The sequence below is a fragment of the Symphalangus syndactylus genome, chromosome 21 (assembly GCF_028878055.3).
Source record: "Symphalangus syndactylus isolate Jambi chromosome 21, NHGRI_mSymSyn1-v2.1_pri, whole genome shotgun sequence".
Classification (NCBI taxonomy): Eukaryota; Metazoa; Chordata; class Mammalia; order Primates; family Hylobatidae; genus Symphalangus; species Symphalangus syndactylus.
Window position 1 is genome coordinate 69,302,568 of NC_072443.2, and position 19,261 is coordinate 69,321,828.

Sequence of the window (19,261 nt, forward strand, 5' to 3'; positions counted from 1 at the left end):
TTCTGTGACTCTCCTGCCCCTCTCTTTCCCTTCTAAGGTCCCTGGTGATTACAGTGGGCCTACCAGAATTCACAGCGAGATGGCTAACTTAATCACCTTTGCCATGTACATTACTTCCCTATTGCTCTTGAAACAAATTACTACAACACAAATTTATTCTCTTACAGTTCTGGAGGTCCAAAGTCCAAAATCAGTTTCACTTGGCTAAAAATCAAGAAATTGGCAGGCCTATGTTGCTTATGTAGTTTCAAGGGGGCAATCTGTTTTTCTGCCTTTCTGGCTTCCTGTGGCCACCTGCACTCCTTAGGTCATGGTCTCTTTCTCCATCTTCAAACCAAGAGCACAGCACCTTGCAATGTCATTCTCTGACTACCATACCTGGTTCTGTGGTCATGTTTCCTTTTCCCTTACTGTGACCCTCCTGCCTCTCTCTTATAAGGACTCTTGGGTTTACATTAGGCCGATCTGGATAACCCAAGATTGTTCCCATCAAATGGTCTTTAACTTAATCATGTCTGTGGATTCCCCCTTGTCATATCAAGTAACATATTTTCAGGTTTCAGGCATTAGAGTGTCGACTTTTTCTGGGGACAGTTATTCTGCCTACCCCACCATTATTAGGCCCAGACTCTCTCTTAAGCTTACATTTGAATCTGCCAGCCACTCACTGAACATTTGTGTCTAGACCCTCTCTGTCTGAGTCTCAAAAACTATTTTTACTATACCTTTTTCCAGCCCCAGAGTGGCTCCTCCTACTTTTCCTGTTTCTTCCATTTCTCCAAGCTCAAAACCTTAGAGTTAGTTTTTCTTTGTTGTTCGTCAAGGATCTTTACTCTCTTGATTTTCTGGGGTTGTGTTTGGGAGAATTGGTGGAGGAAGATCATTGGATTATTCAGTTACATATCTTCATTTCAATAGGTAGACCGTATTATTTTCCTTTTAATATAAAATTATGCTTATTGTGCTGCTGAGATACAAAGGGAAAGGGAGTGTTTATAAAACCATTTTTTAAAATGGCTTTCAATACCATGAAGTATATAGGATGTGTATTTTCTGGACAGTTTTATACAGATCACTGAAATTTTGCATTGAATGGTTGTTCAAGAATGTAAGCCCAGTGTAATTCCAGGGATATTAGTATACCACTCTGAGATAGACCTCCTAATTTGCCTGATTACACTAATTCCTAAACGAAGGATGCAGAAATCCTAACTTCGACAAAACAGAAGCTTCTTTCCATTTGTTTTCAAGGTTTATATGAAGGTTTAGGCCTGCACAGCAATTTGGCCCATGGAGACGGTGAAATATTTTCTTCTTTGGTGGTGAAATCTGTAAATGGTGAATTTTTTTCTTCTTCCTTCTGTGGGGATCTCAGAGTAGGCTCACACTGTTTTTCTCTGGGATGCTGTCTTGCCTTCACTTGTCTGGAGGGCAGGTACCAAGAATCAATCAGGAGTCAGTTTGCATATTTAAAGAATGGGAGTGACGTGAGGGGATTGTCTCAGTGGAAACTGGGGAGAGGGACAGTTACCCCTAGGAAAGGAAGTCAATGAAAATGGGCGTTCTCTCAGAATTCAAGGGGGAGGAGCAATTTTAAATACAGAGGAGAGTCTGTTACTCAATTTCAGAAACCCCATGTTGAGATTCCCTGAGACACATACACCAAGATGGGACTAAAGGATCAGACTTATACAAAAAAAACTGGAGAAGTTTTTTTATTAAAAAAAAAAACAACTGGAAAAAAGGTGAAGGAGCAGAAATGGGCAGAGAGCCTCAGACTGCGAGTCAGGTCCCATGTTGGTGAACAGAGAGTGGGGAGGAAAACTTGCTTAGGAAGAATGTCAGACTACAGCACAGTTCTGAGGATACCGTAGCCGTAAAAATGGGGAGTTGCCGAGCCGAAGTTGCCCATTAGAGAAATCCTTCATGGGGCAGGAACGAGCCAGCATTAGCACCTCCATCCAGTTCAGTACTAGGAGTAGCGCAGGGAGGTGTGTGGCCACAGTGCTCCTGGGGTAGCAGGTAGAGGCCGTCAGTCAACTGTGTTCTGTGCCGTAGCTTCTCTTGAAGTGAAACCTAAGGAGGAACCTCCATGTCTGCACCCGTCTACACCTTGATTTGTGCCTATCCACTTCATGTTCATTTTGGGAGCAGCCTTAAAATGATTTTAATTTTGGCTTCCTTCCTTCTCCTACCAGTCAATCAGTTACTGTGTCATATAGGCAACGCCACCACAGTATCTCTATAACTATATAATAATGTTTAAGTATCAATAATATTAACCTTTAGATTAAAATAAACATTATAAACGGAGTTATGTGCATATTTTGAGTTAAACATTTTGAATCAGAATTATATTTGTGATATGTTGCATGGAGTTATTGTTCATACATTCTTATTACTGTATAATATTATCTTGCATAAATTCACCAGATTTTTGGTTTTCTGACGCTGAATAAGAGTTCTTTTTCTCAGCCATTTTTTTTAGTATAAACTGGGTAAGTAGGATTGACTTTTTATTCCTAATGCCCTGCTAAGGACTGCTCTATTGGAGAACAGTAGATATCTGGCTGGATAAAAGGGAGAAGGACAATCTTGTTCATTTCCTGTGTGGAACACTTTGGAAAGCAGAGAAAGATTGCTTTCCCTCCTTTACTGCAAAGTGAGGTTGCCGGAGTTGGGGAATGTTGGGGTGGAACTGGATGCTTAAGAGCAGCAGGAAGACCCTGAAGGGCTCTTGCTACAACAGCTGCCAGTTTTAACAACTGCAGAACAAACTCAGCCTACCTTGCTAGTGTTATTTTCCTCTGTGGTTTATTCAATACTATTGCAAGAGAAAAGCATCATTAGGATAGGCATGAGAATAACCATAGAGTAATGTTTGAGATGCATTTATTTCATACAACCCAATAAGTGATTTTAGAGCTCACGACTTACCACATGACTGACTGAAATTTCATGAAACATTATACCACTATGACAGCATGGTTTAAAAATCAGTTTGAGGTTAAAGCCAATGTTTCTGGATGTCTGTATAATTTGCAGTTGGCTTGCTAATTTTTGGAAACATCAAGCATTTGCATTGTGAATGGGAAATAGTCATCATGTTTTATTTCTTCTAGGTCCTTAGCATGTTCTCTTCTCTGCTGGCCTTTTCCCGTGTTCTTCACTCTACTTGGAGCGCTTTTATCCCTGCTTGTTGCGGTGTTCTCCTGTCCTTTAAGGCCTGTTCTTCAGCCATGAAAGAATGGCACCTGTCCTTCCTCTGAAACTCATGGGAGCTCTCATCTAACCCTTCTCCTTATCTCATTGTTATTTGCATATTGATTTACTGTTCCCTTTACCAAAAAGAAATACTTTCACCATTGGAATTATCTCTTAAATATATTTAAACTTGTTATTCATTAAATTTATTTTGATTCCATGTTTTCCAAAAGTTTTTTTTTTTTTTTTTTTAAAGAAACTCTATTGGGAAAGCACTACAGTAATGAATCAATGCAGTAGAGTTAATGCAACTAAGAGAAAATAGGGCTCAGGAAATCAGGAAGCCAATGAGCCAACCACAGTAACTGTGCTTAAATCTGAACTTGGCACTGAACAACCTGGGCCTCCAGAACAAAGTGGCATATTATTATCTAGCCCTCATTATCACAAAAGAGAAAAACAATGGTTCCTTTGCAGACAACTGATTCACCTTGGCCATAAAGTTGAAGAAAACTCTCATACTGTACTTTACGTAGATGTTAGTCAGTAGCATAATTGTATCCTTAACTAACTCCATGAATCTTTATTGAGGACCTACTAAATGCCTTTGAGTGTTTCATTTTGCTAATTTGGAGGAGGGAGAAGGGCAGGTGAAATAAAAACTAACATCGCTTGTTTAACAAGTGATAGGAGGACAGACAAGTAAGTAGAATGTTACATACTGATAAGTGTTTTAGTTGAAATAAGCTTAGAATTACTCTATATAGGAGCATCAATCCAGAGAAGGAGGATTAAGGAAGAGTTCACCTGAGGAGGTGATTCCTTATGTTGGAACCAAGCTTTGAAAACCATTTGAAGGTTATCTCAAAGAATGCGGTTGGTGTTGAAAGTGGAGAAAGCCAAAGACAGGACAGAGACAACAGGAGTTACAGGCCCCAGAAGCAGCATGTGCAAAAGACTCAGGGACAAAAGAGAGCATGGGGCTTCTCAGAGGCTAAGGTTTTCAGCAGGACCTTAACCATGAAGGGCCTCATATTCAGGTTAAGCAATTTTGCATTATGCCTGAGAGGTTAAAGAACTTCGCTAAGGTTGATGTCAGGAATTGACGTGATTAGATTGTTAATTTTGAAATATCATGGTAGAGGCAGGATGGAGATACGAATTAAAACTGAGCAAGACCGGAGAAGCTTGTTAGAAGGTGCCTGAAGCAGAGATATTATGACAGTAATAATATTGTCCCACCAGGATGCTAATCAACGGTGTCCTCTATAATAATAAAGAATAAATTGAGAGTTATTTCTCTTAACTGCTTCTCTTCATGGCCTGCAACAAAAACACTCAGCACTACTTGGAAGTAAAGTTGATGTTTGTATAGATACATTAAGGACACAATGGAAAACTGTCCTTAATGATGGAATTTCTTTCTCTCTTCAACAATTTTATTAGAACTGTCATATGCTTGGATCTTCAATGAATACCCATCGTTTGTTGAAGAAGATAGTCGGAGATTTGTCTCTCAGGAGACAGGGCACCTCTACATATCTAAGGTGGAGCCATCTGATGTGGGAAATTACACATGTGTGGTGACAAGTATGGTGACAAATGCCCGAGTGCTGGGCTCTCCAACTCCTTTGGTGCTACGTTCTGATGGTAATGAAACTTCTCCAAGTGCAATTCTGAGTGCAAATGGTGCTGAGGCTGCAAACAAAAGCAACTGGGAAAATGTAAAAAGTACATCTAGAAGAATTGTCACTTCGCGTTTTTTGGCACAAAGACTATTTTATGAGTACACTGACAAAAATGATTCGATAAATCACAGTCCTTATGCATAATTCTTACCCAGGGCAAGCTTCATAATTTGCAGGGACCAGTGCAAAGTAAAAATGAGTGGCCCCATGTTCAAAAATCATTAAGAATTTTAAGACAGCAATGGCAAAGACTTAAACCAAGCATGAGACCCTTCTGAGCCCGGGGCTCAGTTTGCACTCCCATGAAGTCACCTGTCCTGACCTTTGCCAGCTTGAGGTTTTTAAAGCTCTGGATATTTTGTTATAGGCTAAAAAGCATCACTAAAAAAACCGTTAAAGAAAAAAATCTGTTTCATCAACACCTTGATGGCTGTTTAAGGGGAGTCTATGAGCTGCCGAGGAAGCAGATCCGTAAGCCTGGGTAGTTGACCCATTTACACAAAACCATATCTGATACAGCATAATGCTATGACCACAAAGCATTGAAGCACTTTTTTCCAGTCAGTTATAATTGAATTTGACCTTTCCCATTTATGAAGTCATTGTTTCTTAACTCCAGGGAGCCATTTAATAAGTTTAAGATTGGTATCTCTGCTACTAGGGTATCATTAAGTAAATTCCCTGCCATAACTTTTGTTCTTTAGGGAAATTTCAGGAAGCAATAATATATATGTCAGTTTGACTAGCAATGTCAAAATTGAATACACAATTTCAAAGCCTCCCATTTTGTGTAATGTAAAAGGTTTAGTGGTTTTCTTGGGACTGCTCTGTACGTGGTAACCTATGAATCAGCAAATCCAAAGTTCTTAAATGTTTATTAATATTGCATGTTTGACCCAAGTTAGTTCAGGTTTTTTAAAGCTCTGGATATTTTGTTATAGGCTAAAAAGCACCACTAAAAAATTGTTAAAGAAAAAATCTGTTTCATCAACAACTTGATGGCTGTTAAAAGGGAATCTGAGCTGCATAGACTAAATTTTATTTAATTGAAATCACTAGAAGAGCTGGTTCAAAATGGGAGCAAAAGAAAGTTTTATTTAAGAAAAACAAGGCAATTCTAAAGGAAATATTGAAACGATTAACTTTATATTGTGGATTTATAGGTGTGATGGGTGAATATGAACCTAAAATAGAAGTTCAGTTTCCAGAAACTCTTCCAGCAGCTAAAGGTTCGACTGTGAAATTGGAATGTTTTGCCCTTGGAAAGTAAGTTTTATAACATTTACTCCTATGTGCTGAAATATTAGGTTGCTATAAGAAATCAGGATGGTTTTTGAAAGACTCTTCTTTTTTATTTTCTAAAATTTACTTTCATTTTGAGGCAAAGGAAAAATAAAATGCAGGGGAAATGCACATATAAAATTTAGTTTGAAACTTTAATATTTAAAGTCGATTTGAAGAAAATTACTCTGCCTGCCTAATTTCATAAATTGGTGGGTGTTTTTTTTTTCTTGTTCATTTGCTGTAATCTAATACAGTGGGTCTGTATTAGGCTTTTTTCTTGAAATCATGTCAAGAAAAATGCAGTTTATTTTATTAAAATATCAACTTAAAGAGTTAAGTTAAATCTTTTTATCAGGTTTATATAATTGACCATTGAAAGTGGTTTTCTGCATTTAAAATCCTGTGCCTTCTTGTTCAATCTTAAAAGCTTTATTTTCTCAAGTCGAAAAGGCTTCCAGACAATAGCAGACAACTTGACGATTTTCTTCTTAGTCCCATACCTCAGATTAATTGGAGAAGAAGTGATGGGCTGCCATTTTCCAGCAAAATTAAATTAAGGAAGTTCAGTGGTGTGCTTGAAATCCCCAACTTCCAACAGGAAGATGCAGGTTCCTATGAATGCATTGCTGAGAATTCACGAGGAAAAAATGTTGCCAGAGGGCGTCTCACTTACTATGGTGAGCATCTGCTTTGGGCAAATTGGAGTTTTAGCTTTTACTTTCTCATCTATAAAATATGGTTGTTGTTTAGGGGTGAGAGATTATAGCAGAATCCCAATGTTCAACTTGTTGGTTAAACGTTTTGTTCAACATTTTGTTAAGTGATGATAAACATTTATCATGGGGGAATTAAAAATAAATTTTTGTAATGAAGTTGGCGACATAATATATTCATTTTGCATTTTAAAATGATTCATGCAAAGATGAAATATTTCATATTTTTTTCCTAAGAATAACCTCTCACACACTTAAACACGTTAGAGAGAGATCTCTTTTCTGTTTGTCTTCTCCTCTAGAAAACAGGTTGTGTATCTTTCTTTGTTACCTCTACTAAAGAGAAAAAAGAAAAAACTGCCTTTTGAGAAAAGTTGCAATTACTGTATTAAGCAAACCACATGAACTCTGGCTCTTGTTGAGTTCTTCAGTGTTATTCTATCCCTTCCAATAATGTATCTGTACTCTGTTTGCTGCCTTTAATTTGCAATCACTTTTATTTGATGTACTGCTCAATTGGGGTAAGGAAAGAATAATAATGTCACCTTTATTTAGAGTCTATTTGTAGGAAAATTAGATTGCCTTTTTTTGAAATTTGTTTTCAAACCTCTTATTTTAAGAAAACTAGGCTTTTGATGAAAACATGACTTAGAAAAAATAAATATATAATTTTACAAAACGGACTTATAAAATATATGGAGACGTATATGTTCAGCTCAGTGAATATGTATTTGCACTTTAATCATTACAAACATTGTAAAACTAGTGGGAATTGACCACTCTTGTAAAAGGTAAATTCAATTATATTCTATTTATTTTAGAAATTGGAAATTGAAACATCTTGCAATACATCCTTGGATAGCATATGTGCATGTTGCAAAGAAGAAAAGTTTGCAAAGGCAAATACTAAAATTATAGGTGTTATGACCCCCCCACCTTGAAAAATATGAAGTCTACCAGTGCATTACTTCTGGCATGATTAACACTTGTTATTATATTGTAAGATTTTAGGATCTGTCAGAAACAAATGGAGGCATTGTTTGGTAGCATGAGTCATTCTGTTTTGTAACTCTCCCATCTTGTTGCATAATTAGTTTAGAATGTATAGCACAGAACTTACCCAGGTTTCAAGGTCTTTGGGTTCCTAGGATTCTGGGGAAATAGGGGGTGAGGGAGCAAGCACGTAACCCGTGTGGCTGTCCAGCTCTAAGGCCCCAACAAAGCAAGTAACCTTTTCTCATACTCTAGCTTAGTTCCTTCCTTCTGCGCAACCACTACTTGATCTAGGATAAGAAGTGACCACTATGGGAAGACACAGGATATTCCAAGTGTATTAATGTTTCAGTAAAAGTATTTTTAGCTCTATATAACAGAAACCCTGTATACATAATAAACAATTGTATGTTTCATATGATGAGGATATCCAAAGCTAAATTGTCATTTAATTACCTTGTCATCAGGCCACAACCCAGTTTCTTTGTGATTACTTTTTCTGCCCTTGACTATGTTTTTTCCCTTTTTCTGCATGTTAGTTTCCATTATGATCACAAAATGGCTGCCAGCAGTGACTAGCACATCAGTTGTTACTCATCCTTCCTTTCTCCAAAACATCTAGAAGTCCTCTCCTCAAACCTCACTGGCTACATGTTCATTCCTAAACCAATCACTGGCAAGGAGAAATTAGATTAGACAATTAAGTGCTTCACTTTGGAACAGAGGATAATGTCATGTTTCTATGGACAATGTGAGGTCATGGAAGAGTGGACAACTGAATTAAAAATTGGTGTTATTTTAGGAATAAGGAAGAGAGGAAATGAATGCACAACAGAAAACCAACAGTGTCTGCTATACTTAGTAAAAGAGGTAGACTATTGCCTTAGTCCATTGTGTAGGTAATGTGATACATACCTAAAAAGTAAATCAGAAATTAATGGCATAAAGCATTTCATGAAAGTTGCCTTACAGTTTCTGTTTAACATTAATATATTAAGTAGATGCCATGCAGTTCTCTGGTTGTCTGCTCTAATATTTCATGTGAAAAATAGTCTATAGAATATTTGCATCTCATATGATGGAATAAGGGGAGAAATCAGAATTGATGTGGCAGTTATGATTTCAGGATTTTTTAGTCCAGCGAATTATCCTCCCATTTGGAGAAGAGTATTACTATGGGAAGCTTGTGGGATTTTTTTTTTTTTTTTTTTTTTTTTTTTTTCAGAAACTCGGGTCTCTATAAGAGGCTGATGTGTGAGTCTATTCACCGTCATATTCCATCTCAGGCTGATCATTCCTAAAAGAAAAAGAAAATGTGTTTTAATATAGAGAGAAGTGATTTGGTACTGAACTGCACTTCATACTGAGCAAGTTATATATATATATATATGTATACACACACACACACACACATAAAAGAGAAAACTTAGACCAATACATTTTCTGTAAAAGCTAAATAGCCATAGTTTCTTTTCAGTTTCATTTATAAAAAAGTAATTTTATGAGCTAGAAATGGAAAGACAAATCTTCCCATGGTTGCAATTAAATAGAAATAGATAAACTGTTTCTCCATATGGAGGATGCAAATGTGAATCCCACAGTACACATCACATGCATAATGCAATGTGAAACCAGTAAGACATCTCACCTCCCAGTTTTGGATTTAAAAGAAAAGCTGAGACTTGGCTGGATATACTGTATATAGTAAGTGAATTTCATTGTAAGTGGTACGATGCTTTCATCTGTAAAATGAATTTTCCAAATACCCTCTAAAGCATAAGTTGAAAATGATAAATTCACTTGATTGAACTTATTTGCATACGTAATTTAAAGTTGCATCAGTTACTTCTTTTTCTGGCAAAAAATCACATGATTCACGTTGAACCAACTTATCCATCTTTTCCTGCTTTGATCTTAATTCACTCAGAGGTTCTTAAGATGCTCACTGGTTTGTATTTAATTAAGTTATTTCTAACTTGTGGAAAATATTTTTTCCTCGGCTTATAGAAGTTTCTCTCCTATGGATGTTAATTTTTAGTTCATAATTAAGAACAATATATGCTGTCATTCACTTATTAAGTTATCATCAGTTGTGATCTCATGATTCAAAAATACACTTGGAAAACAAAATCAGTTTTGTGTACCTGTATTACTGTCTACTAATAGATATCTAAATAATATAATACAGTGCTCAGAATTTTGAAAATAGAGAAAGCATACTTAATTTGCCTTAGGAAATAACAGATTGCAACATCCATCCTCAAATGTAGAAACGTTTCATACAGCCAGTGAGTAGATACTTAGTAAATAAAATATAATTCTAACCTCTGTTCTCAAATCAATCTGTTTCTCATTATCATGTCCATTTCTATTAGTCCAGATAAGATAATAAAATAATAAAAACATTTTATTTGCTGGGTGGTTTAAATTTCTTTTCTTCTCCCTTTTCTTTCGTTGAAGCAAAGCCCCATTGGGTTCAACTCATAAAGGATGTGGAAATAGCCGTGGAGGACAGTCTTTATTGGGAATGCAGGGCGAGTGGCAAGCCCAAGCCCTCCTACCGATGGCTGAAAAATGGAGCAGCCCTAGTGCTAGAGGTAAGGTAACATGGATCTAAAATGGATTTAGAGGCCTGGTAAATCCACCCTTTCCTCACGTTGTGTTTAGCAAATGCTTTCTTTAGTCTCTAGTACCAAAATAAACCATTGAGTTTGCACACTTTCCTTTACTTCTAAGCAGCGGTACAGGAGGAAAAATATCAAATCAAGTACCAAGTCTGCCAGTGAGGAGAGCTTTTCAGCATGGCATTTCACTGGGAAGAAGTCACGGTGTGAATTTAGTCTGTAAAATAATCTACTGTTTTTTGGTATTGAAGTTAGAGAAGGCCTTACTTTAATCAAATTTAGGATATAATTTCCTTTTCCTGTTTGACAACTTGGTGTGGCCTCTGGAGAATGAATGTATCTATTACTTGGTTACCTTGTTATGTAAGTACTTATTTTCCCCATCACTCTCCTTCTCAAGCCATGTCATTTTTGCCCATTTTTTGTATACTAAGTCAATTATGTTCTTTCAATTTCCATACCTAACCTTTCATACTACCTAGAAACTCTGGTAAATATATGTGTTTCCCAGAAACCTTTCTAATCCACAGATTTTATAATGTTTTTAACTTGCATGATTTGAAAAAACATAGTGAAAACATTTCCAACTGATGGCGTAAAAATCAACCTCATAAAACATTTTTTAAAGTCATGGTACATTTTTAAGAAACTTTAACTGTAGGGGAAAAAGTGAAATGGTTGCATATTTTACCTCTTGCTTTGTTATCTATTTTATGATATACTTTTGGACTGAAGGATGTTAATTCGTATTTCTAATGTGTAGCTATTATGTAAATTAGTCTTTCATATTTAAAATAAGGAAAAGGAGGCTGGGCGCGGTGGCTCGCGCTTGTAATCCCAGCACTTTGGGAGGCCGAGGCGGGCGGATCACGAGGTCAGGAGATCGAGACCACGGTGAAACCCGTCTCTACTAAAAATATAAAAAAAATTAGCCGGGCGTGGTGGCGGGCGCCTGTAGTCCCAGCTACTCGGAGAGGCTGAGGCAGGAGAATGGCGTGAACCCGGGAGGCGGAGCTTGCAGTGAGCCGAGATCGCGCCACTGAACTCCAGCCTGGGCGACAGAGCGAGACTCTGTCTCAAAAAAAATAAAATAAAATAAAATAAGGAAAAGGTTAAATTTCAGGCCATCCTGTCTAATACTCTCAGAAAAATGCAGGAGGTTTGTGTATGAGTGAAATGGTAGTCAGTTCATTTTTATTCCAAAGTGGTATGTTTGTTTATATGAAAGATTTTTATTATCATCTAGGAGAGAATACAGATAGAAAATGGTGCCCTTACAATATCAAACCTAAGTGTGACTGATTCTGGAATGTTCCAATGCATAGCAGAAAACAAACATGGCCTTGTCTATTCCAGTGCTGAGCTCAAAGTTGTTGGTAAGACTGATTTTCTCTGTTCTTCTCTTAATTTTTTGTCTTAAATCTTTCATTGTTTCCAGAAGCAGTAATATTTACTTTTCACATTAGGTTCCTACATCTAATAATATCTACAGTATTACAACACGATCATTCAGTTTCTAATCAAGGCATACCTTTTAACAGTTTCTAAGGAAAAACAGCAATTATGGCCAGAATTGAGGACCAAGGGTTAAGTTAATCAACAGTAGGAATCAAATATTGGCATAAGATATCCTTATCCACCTCCAATATTACCAACTAAGCAAAGCCTTTTAGGAGAATAAGTGATTTTGGTGTTCTCTGTTGCCGGTCCGTAATAGCAAATACCAAAATTTGAATCAATCATATTTGATTCAAAAAGAGTTGCCTTTGCCTTTAGTGGCTCTGTTAGAAGCATAACGAATTAGATACATTGAGGCTTTCGTTGTCCAAGGCTCCACTACTTGAAATTATAGATGATCTTCTTCTTGTACTTTAGGTATAGGAGAAAAGGAAAATGTTCTATCATATTTAAAGCAATTGTCCAGAAGAACATTTACATTGCAAATGATTGAAAGTCCAAGCAAAACGCCATGGCATAGTATAGCATAGCAGAGATGAATGGAAGGAAGGGAGGAAGGGAGGAGGAGGAGGAGGGCTTGTTCATCAGTCCATGTTATTAAAATGGAGAATTTGGATTTCAGCATAATTTGGTCCAGCATTCAAATATCATCACCATTATCAGGTTCTATATGATGTTTCCCAATGAAATGAATGTATTACCACGGTCATTCCAGTGGAAGAAACACGGCTGTCTTAATTGCTCAAAGGGAAGTCAAAGTGTCGCATGCCATTGGCCCCATATAACCTGATTTGGGTTAATACTTATTTCTGAACCAATCCATATGGTTAGCAAGTGATAAGGCCCTGCATGATTTAAGTCAGTGTTTCTCAACCAGGGACAATTTTGCCCTGAGGGAAATTTAGAAATGTCTGGAGATATTTTTGGTTGGTGTGGGGAGGGAGAGGACCAGTGTGTGGTATTAGCATCTTGTGGGTGAAGGACAGAGAGGCTGCTAAATATCCTACAGTGCACAAAATAGCTTCTCACAAAAAATAATTATCCAGCCCAAAATGTTATATGTCAAGAGTGATTGAAAAACCCTGCTTTAATGGGCTATCTCATCTCTAGTGCCTGGCAGTTAGAATTGCATCATCTGTACCAGGAGGACTGATGCCTGGAGGGATGATCAACTGAAAATCTGGCTGCTGTTATCCATGATAGAGAAGTAGCATATTATGACAAAAAGAGGGAGGAGTTTGCATATAAGTATTAACTTGAAAGACTGTAATTATATTGTAATAAATTAAGCTGATGAGCCATAGTTTATCCATCTTTAAAATGGGTGGAGTCCTACTGTGTGGGATTGTTGTGTGTGAAGGAATATGAGGTGCATAAACAAAGGATTGTATTCAAATATAAACAAGTTTTTGTTTTAACAAAAATCACTCTTTTAGGATTTTAATTTTTAAGGCCAACAACCTCTGGATTCCATGTTTTCTTTACCACAATCACATATATAATTACATAATATGATTCACTCTAAGATTGCCACTAATCAAATAAATAAATTGTTTTCACCTGGATTTGCCATAAGACACAGCATTAGCTTTTTGGGAAATGCACTAGGTTTTTACCGTTTTTCACATTTGCAGTAAAAGGAAGAGTGATTTTTTTTTTTTATTAACATACCCTTTCATTCAAATGATACAATATTATGTATCTGAAATGTTCAAGTGTTGTTTCAGGATTAACATCCCATGAATTATTAGCATATGTAATATTTTCTACTCATTATTATATTTCATGCAATATTATAGCATTTAAAATAATATGTGCATAATATTATTTTTCCCCAGTTTGGAAGTCAACCTAATAATTTGAATATTTTATCATAGAACTTGATACATGCATATGTATGAGAATATTAATTCAGTGCTTAGCCTCAGTTCTCAAAGCTTTTGCTGAGCTTTGTTGAATGCCAGGCACTGTACCAAGTGCTATGTCCTAAAGGTTAGCAAGAGAGACAACCCTGTTCCTGTCTTCGTGGAGCTAACATTTAAAAACGTTCTATACCAAATGTTTTCCTTACACATGATTGAGCTACTTTGAATCTTCACCATAAACTAAACATTTCTGTATAAAGTAATTGTCTCACGATTTAGACTTGCTGGAAAACATAATAGCATGAATTATCCTGCGTGTGGCACACAATAAGCCAAGTAAATCAAGCACTGACAGCCTGAATGTAAAGGAAACTTTTAAAACTGTAAAAGTGGACCTTTGAAATTGACAAGTTTTGTAAATGATCCACTTCTCCTTCTCTCTTTTCTTGCTTTTCAGCTTCTGCTCCAGATTTTTCAAAGAATCCAATGAAGAAGTTGGTTCAGGTGCAGGTGGGCAGCCTGGTCAGCTTGGATTGTAAACCCAGAGCCTCCCCAAGGGCACGCTCTTCCTGGAAGAAGGGGGATGTGAGCGTGCAGGAGCATGAAAGGTATTCTGATGTCCAGAAAAGTGGTCGTTTACTTTCCTCTCACTTTCCATACTGATGTCAACATAGGTTTTAAATATGAAATGAAACAAAATAGCATTTCAGTAGCATGTGAGATCTTTAAGAACTAAAATAGTAGTATTTTTGTTCTTTAATACCTTTGTAAGAGTATTCAGTTTTTTGAAATCTAAACACAGAAAATATATCTAAGGTCTTCCCACATAGAATACTTTCTCTTAACAAGGATTTTCTTCCTGAATCGCTGGAAAGACTCAACCAGAATGATGAAGGAATGTTGGTCCCAGAAGCAGATCCACATCCCAGGACAAAGAAGAGAAGGATATATAATAACAGCACATGCCAAAGAAATAGAAATATTGCTGTTATCCTGTACTCAAATAATTTAGCATGACTGGTATTTAGTTTAAGCAAAGGTGTCCCTGGTTTCCTGGTTGTAATTATAACACGGAGATGAAGAAGCAGGATGGGCTTAGTGAAAAGCACAGACTCTGGAGCTAGACCACCTGGATTCAAATCTTCATTTTTGCCTTTACTTGCTCAGTGCTGTGACCTAATCTTTCTGTGCCTCATTCCCTTATTTGTTAGTGGGAATGATAATAGTTCACACCTAATGTCAAGAATTGTTATGTGGATGAAGTACATAAATATTAATAAAGCACTTAGGTAAACACCTGCCAGAAAGTAAGCATAAGTATTGGCTATTACTGCTGCTTATCTATTATAAGTTTACCGTATATTTATTATTTATTATTACAGTTTACTGAGTATTTATTGCCTGGGATTACGCTCAGAGCTTGTGATAAGCAGAATAATTGGCCCCAAAGCATCCCTCTATCCTAGAAACCTGTTACTATGTTATATTACATGGCAAAAGGTAATTAAATTTGAAGGTAGAATTAAGGATGGAACTAAAGTCGTAGTGGTTGACTTTAAAATAAGGAGATTATTCTGGAGTATCTGGGTGGGCCCAAAGTAATCACCTGAGCCCTTAAGAGAGGAAGAGGAAAGCAGAAGGATTGGTTAGAGACCTGTGATAATCACAGGAGAGGCAGGAGAGACCTGAAGCCTGAGAAAGACCCTGATGAGTGTTGCTGGCTGTGAAGATGAGGGAAGGGGCCAGCAGTAAAGAAAACAGGGACCTGGGTTCCATGACCACAAGAGGCTGAATTCCACCAGCAACCTGACTGAGCACAAAATGATTCCAGATTCGCAGCCCTTCTGAATCTTGATTTTAGCACATTGAGACCTATACTGGACTTCTGACCTCCAGAACTGTAAGAGAACAAATTGATGTTGTTTTAGGTCATCAGGTTTGTGGTCATTTATAACAGTAATAGGAAACTTAACACAGAACACTACGTGAATTATCACCTTTAAATATTTCTACAGCTAATGAGAAAACAGAAACTTAGTGGAATTAATTTGCCTAAAGTCATATAGCCAGGATTGGGAGCCATTCTGTTTGACTCTAGGACATAACCACTAAGCTTTATCAGTGCCGCATTTTTTACAGGGAGCCCAGAATCTTTGAGATGGTCTCAGCCATTGAAGTCATAAAGTCCAAATTATTACTTTGGAAATGAAAGGAATACAAACAAACAATAAAAACTTAGGCCAAGAAATGTGGATTTGCTTTTCTAAAATCACAGCATCAGGTTGAACGGCTTTTAGATTATAGGCCCAAAGGTATATTTAGACAAGTTGGTTACAACAGCACAATCTGCAGTTCCTCCAGTATTCAGCCGAAGATGCCTTCATTAAAAGGCAGACACAGCAGGATGACAAGATAAAATTGTGAATTGAGTGATTCAACACAATCCAGCCAAATGCTAGGCTGCACAGAATAGATTTCTGGAACAGGAGGTTAATTAGTGATTTGCAGTTTGATTTTGTAAGCCAGTTTAAACAACTACAGGCTTGTGGCACAAACTAGTTAATTTTGGCTATGCTAGAAGTTAACTCTTCATATGGAACTGCTGACATTTTTGTGTTCAAAAATTTTTTAATTGATTCAATAATATACATGAATTAGAGATTATTTCCCATGGCTATCAATGCTTTGTACAATGCTAAATCAACTTGTCCTCATAGCAGCAAATACAGTAGGTAGAGGCTTTTAATCTTAATTTTTAAAAGGGATAAAAGGATTAAGAGATTTAGCTAGTGACACACAAGGAGATATTTATATCCACGTTGTATAGTGATGGTGCTGGTAAAAGTGTATAAGTTCCAGGATCTAACCTGGAATTTCTGATTTAGCCGCTTAATGCTTTAACCTATACTTAATACAAGTATAGATTCATGGCACAAACTATTTAATTTTGACTACGCTGGAAGTTAACTCTTCCTTTAGAATTGCTGACATTTTTGTGCTCAAAGATTTTTTAACACAAAAATTGAGTGTCATTAGATCAGCTCTGTAATACCTCTGAACCTCCGTTTCCTCTTCCATAATATAGAGAGAATATATCCTTCCTTACACAGTCACTGCAAAATCAGGATTTAGCCTGATATTTGTACATATACGTATACTGATCGCTAAGAATGAGATCATGTTATAAATAAAATTTTGAAAGTAAAAGTGGCTGAAAAAGAATTTTTTTGTTTGTTGGTTGGCCTTTCATTGGTTGGTTGGTCACTGTGAAGGCTGACAATCAAGGCTACCTGGACTCTCCATTCAGCAGGGATGCAGGCCCTGCTGTCCTGCTGTCCCACCACTCTCAACTCATGAACCAAAACCACTGTTTTGTGCCAGCCTCCCAGTGACATCCCAGGCAACAGCAAAGAGGAAGGTAGAAATAAGAATACACTTCCTTCCCTTTAAGAGTCTTCCCAGAAGTCCCATACAACACTCTTTCTTATACCATACTAATCAGAAATTCATTCCCTGGCCACATTTAACTGCAAGAGAAACTGGGAAATACAGATTTTTTGTTTTTTTCTGGGCAGGAATGCACCCAATAAAAAAATTGAGAGTGTGTTTTCAAGGAGAGAGAGGAAAATAATTGCTAACCCAGCAGTGTCTCGTGGTAATAAAAGTTAGTTCTCTGTCCCTTTCAAGCCTTCTGACACTCTGCTTTGTATGATATATTTCTAATATCTCCCCTACAGATCATAAGCTTTCATATATGAAGATATCCTTAAAAAGAGGGAACATATTTAAGAGAGGTCCGTAGTGTTCCAATCCGCCTTAGATCTGTGGTTTGAATTTTGTTTTTATCTTTTTGGACAGCAAAAAACACTGATGAGCCAGGGCCTTGATGCTTAGGGAGAAGCCTGCTAGAAGCAATTATCGAACAAGTTGCGGACTTGAACCTTCTCCAAGTCCATGGGAAATCAGAGTGGCCGCAGTCATCACTTGGCAACAAAAGCCCCGTATCCATCCCTCCTGACTTGGTCTGCAGGCTACAGCCAAATCAGAAAAACACATTAAATGGTAGATTTATTGTGGTTGTTAGATCATGGATTGTTACAACTTTAAAAATGAGGACTCAATCTTATTTGAAGGAGAAATGAATTCATTGGTGCATTAAAGAAGAGAAGACAATGTTTTGATGGGATATTTATGACAAAATTTGAAGTGTATTTGATTTTTTAGTTTTTTTAAGTGGTTAATTTGGACTTGTCGATGAATAAGAAACTTATGATAAAGATGAAAGCTTTCTCTAGCCTAACATAGAGGCTGCTGGCAGCAAATATATTTTGATTAAGCCAATATTCTATATATGTATCATTCAAGATCTAAGTCAGAAAACAATCAAAGGGTTAAATACTTTTCTTAAGCGCTGAATAAACTGAGGCCGGCTGCAGTGGCTCACGCCTGTAATCCCAGCACTTTGGGAAACCAAGGCAGGTGGATCACCTGAGGTTGGGAGTTCAAGACCAGCCCAACCAACATGGAGAAACCCTGTCTCTACTAAAAATACAAAATTAGCTGGACGTAGTGCCGCATGCCTGCAATCCCAGCTACTTGGGAGGCTGAAGCAGGAGAATCACTTGAACTTGGGAGGCAGAGGTTGCGTTGAGCCGAGATTGCACCACTGCACTCCAGCCTGGGCAACAAGAGGGAAACTCCTTCTATCAAAAAAAAAAAAAAGAAAAAAGAATTGGATAAACTGATAAGTGTGCCTTCTATGTAAATCATATAATAGATTTGAATAATTGACCAGGCACGGTGGCTCACGCCTGTAATCCCAGCACTTTGAAAGGCCAAGGCAGGCAGATCACGAGGTCAGGAGATCGAGACCATTCTGGCTAACATGATGAAACCCTGTCTCTACTAAAAAATACAAAAATAATTAGCTGGGTATGGTGGCATGTGCCTGTAGTCCCAGCTACTCAGGAGGCTGAGGCAGGAGAATGGCGTGAACCCGGGAGGTGGAGCTTGCAGTGAGCCGAGATCATGCCACTGCACTCTAGCCCGGGTGACAGAGCAAGACTCCATCTCAAAATAAATAAATAAATAATCATAATCCACCTGGTTTATAAATTTTTATAGCAGCACAATAACAGCTTTGCAATTATGAATCAGCCGTGATCATGTGGGTCTCAGTCAGTGAGGCACCTAAATTATAGAATCGCTTTGAAGAAATGAGAGTTGTTTCTTTCAAGTATGGAGAGCATTTCAAGCTAGAGTAGTAAATGGATTACTGCCCAGCAGAGGTCTTCAAAAAGCTGCTATGAGTAGATAACAAAGGCTTATCCTGCAAAAAGTAATTCCTGGGCTCTCACAGTTAAGTTCACATTTGAAAATACCTTGAGTACCTACTATATGCTAGGCACTAGGTATTTGTTATTTATCAGATA

The 19,261-nt window shown here is 37.3% G+C and overlaps 1 protein-coding gene across 2 annotated transcripts in view; it reads left to right on the forward strand.

The window, feature by feature from the left end:
• The window catches only part of CNTN3 (contactin 3), a 361,804-nt gene that overhangs the window by 245,093 nt on the left and 97,450 nt on the right, over positions 1-19,261 (forward strand). For both annotated transcript variants that reach the window (XM_063630736.1, XM_055259312.2), the window contains 6 exons: positions 4,651-4,854; positions 6,056-6,158; positions 6,669-6,853; positions 10,343-10,479; positions 11,753-11,882; positions 14,287-14,437. In XM_063630736.1, coding sequence (XP_063486806.1) covers positions 4,651-4,854; positions 6,056-6,158; positions 6,669-6,853; positions 10,343-10,479; positions 11,753-11,882; positions 14,287-14,437 — 910 coding nt within the window. The remainder of the gene's footprint in view (positions 1-4,650; positions 4,855-6,055; positions 6,159-6,668; positions 6,854-10,342; positions 10,480-11,752; positions 11,883-14,286; positions 14,438-19,261) is intronic.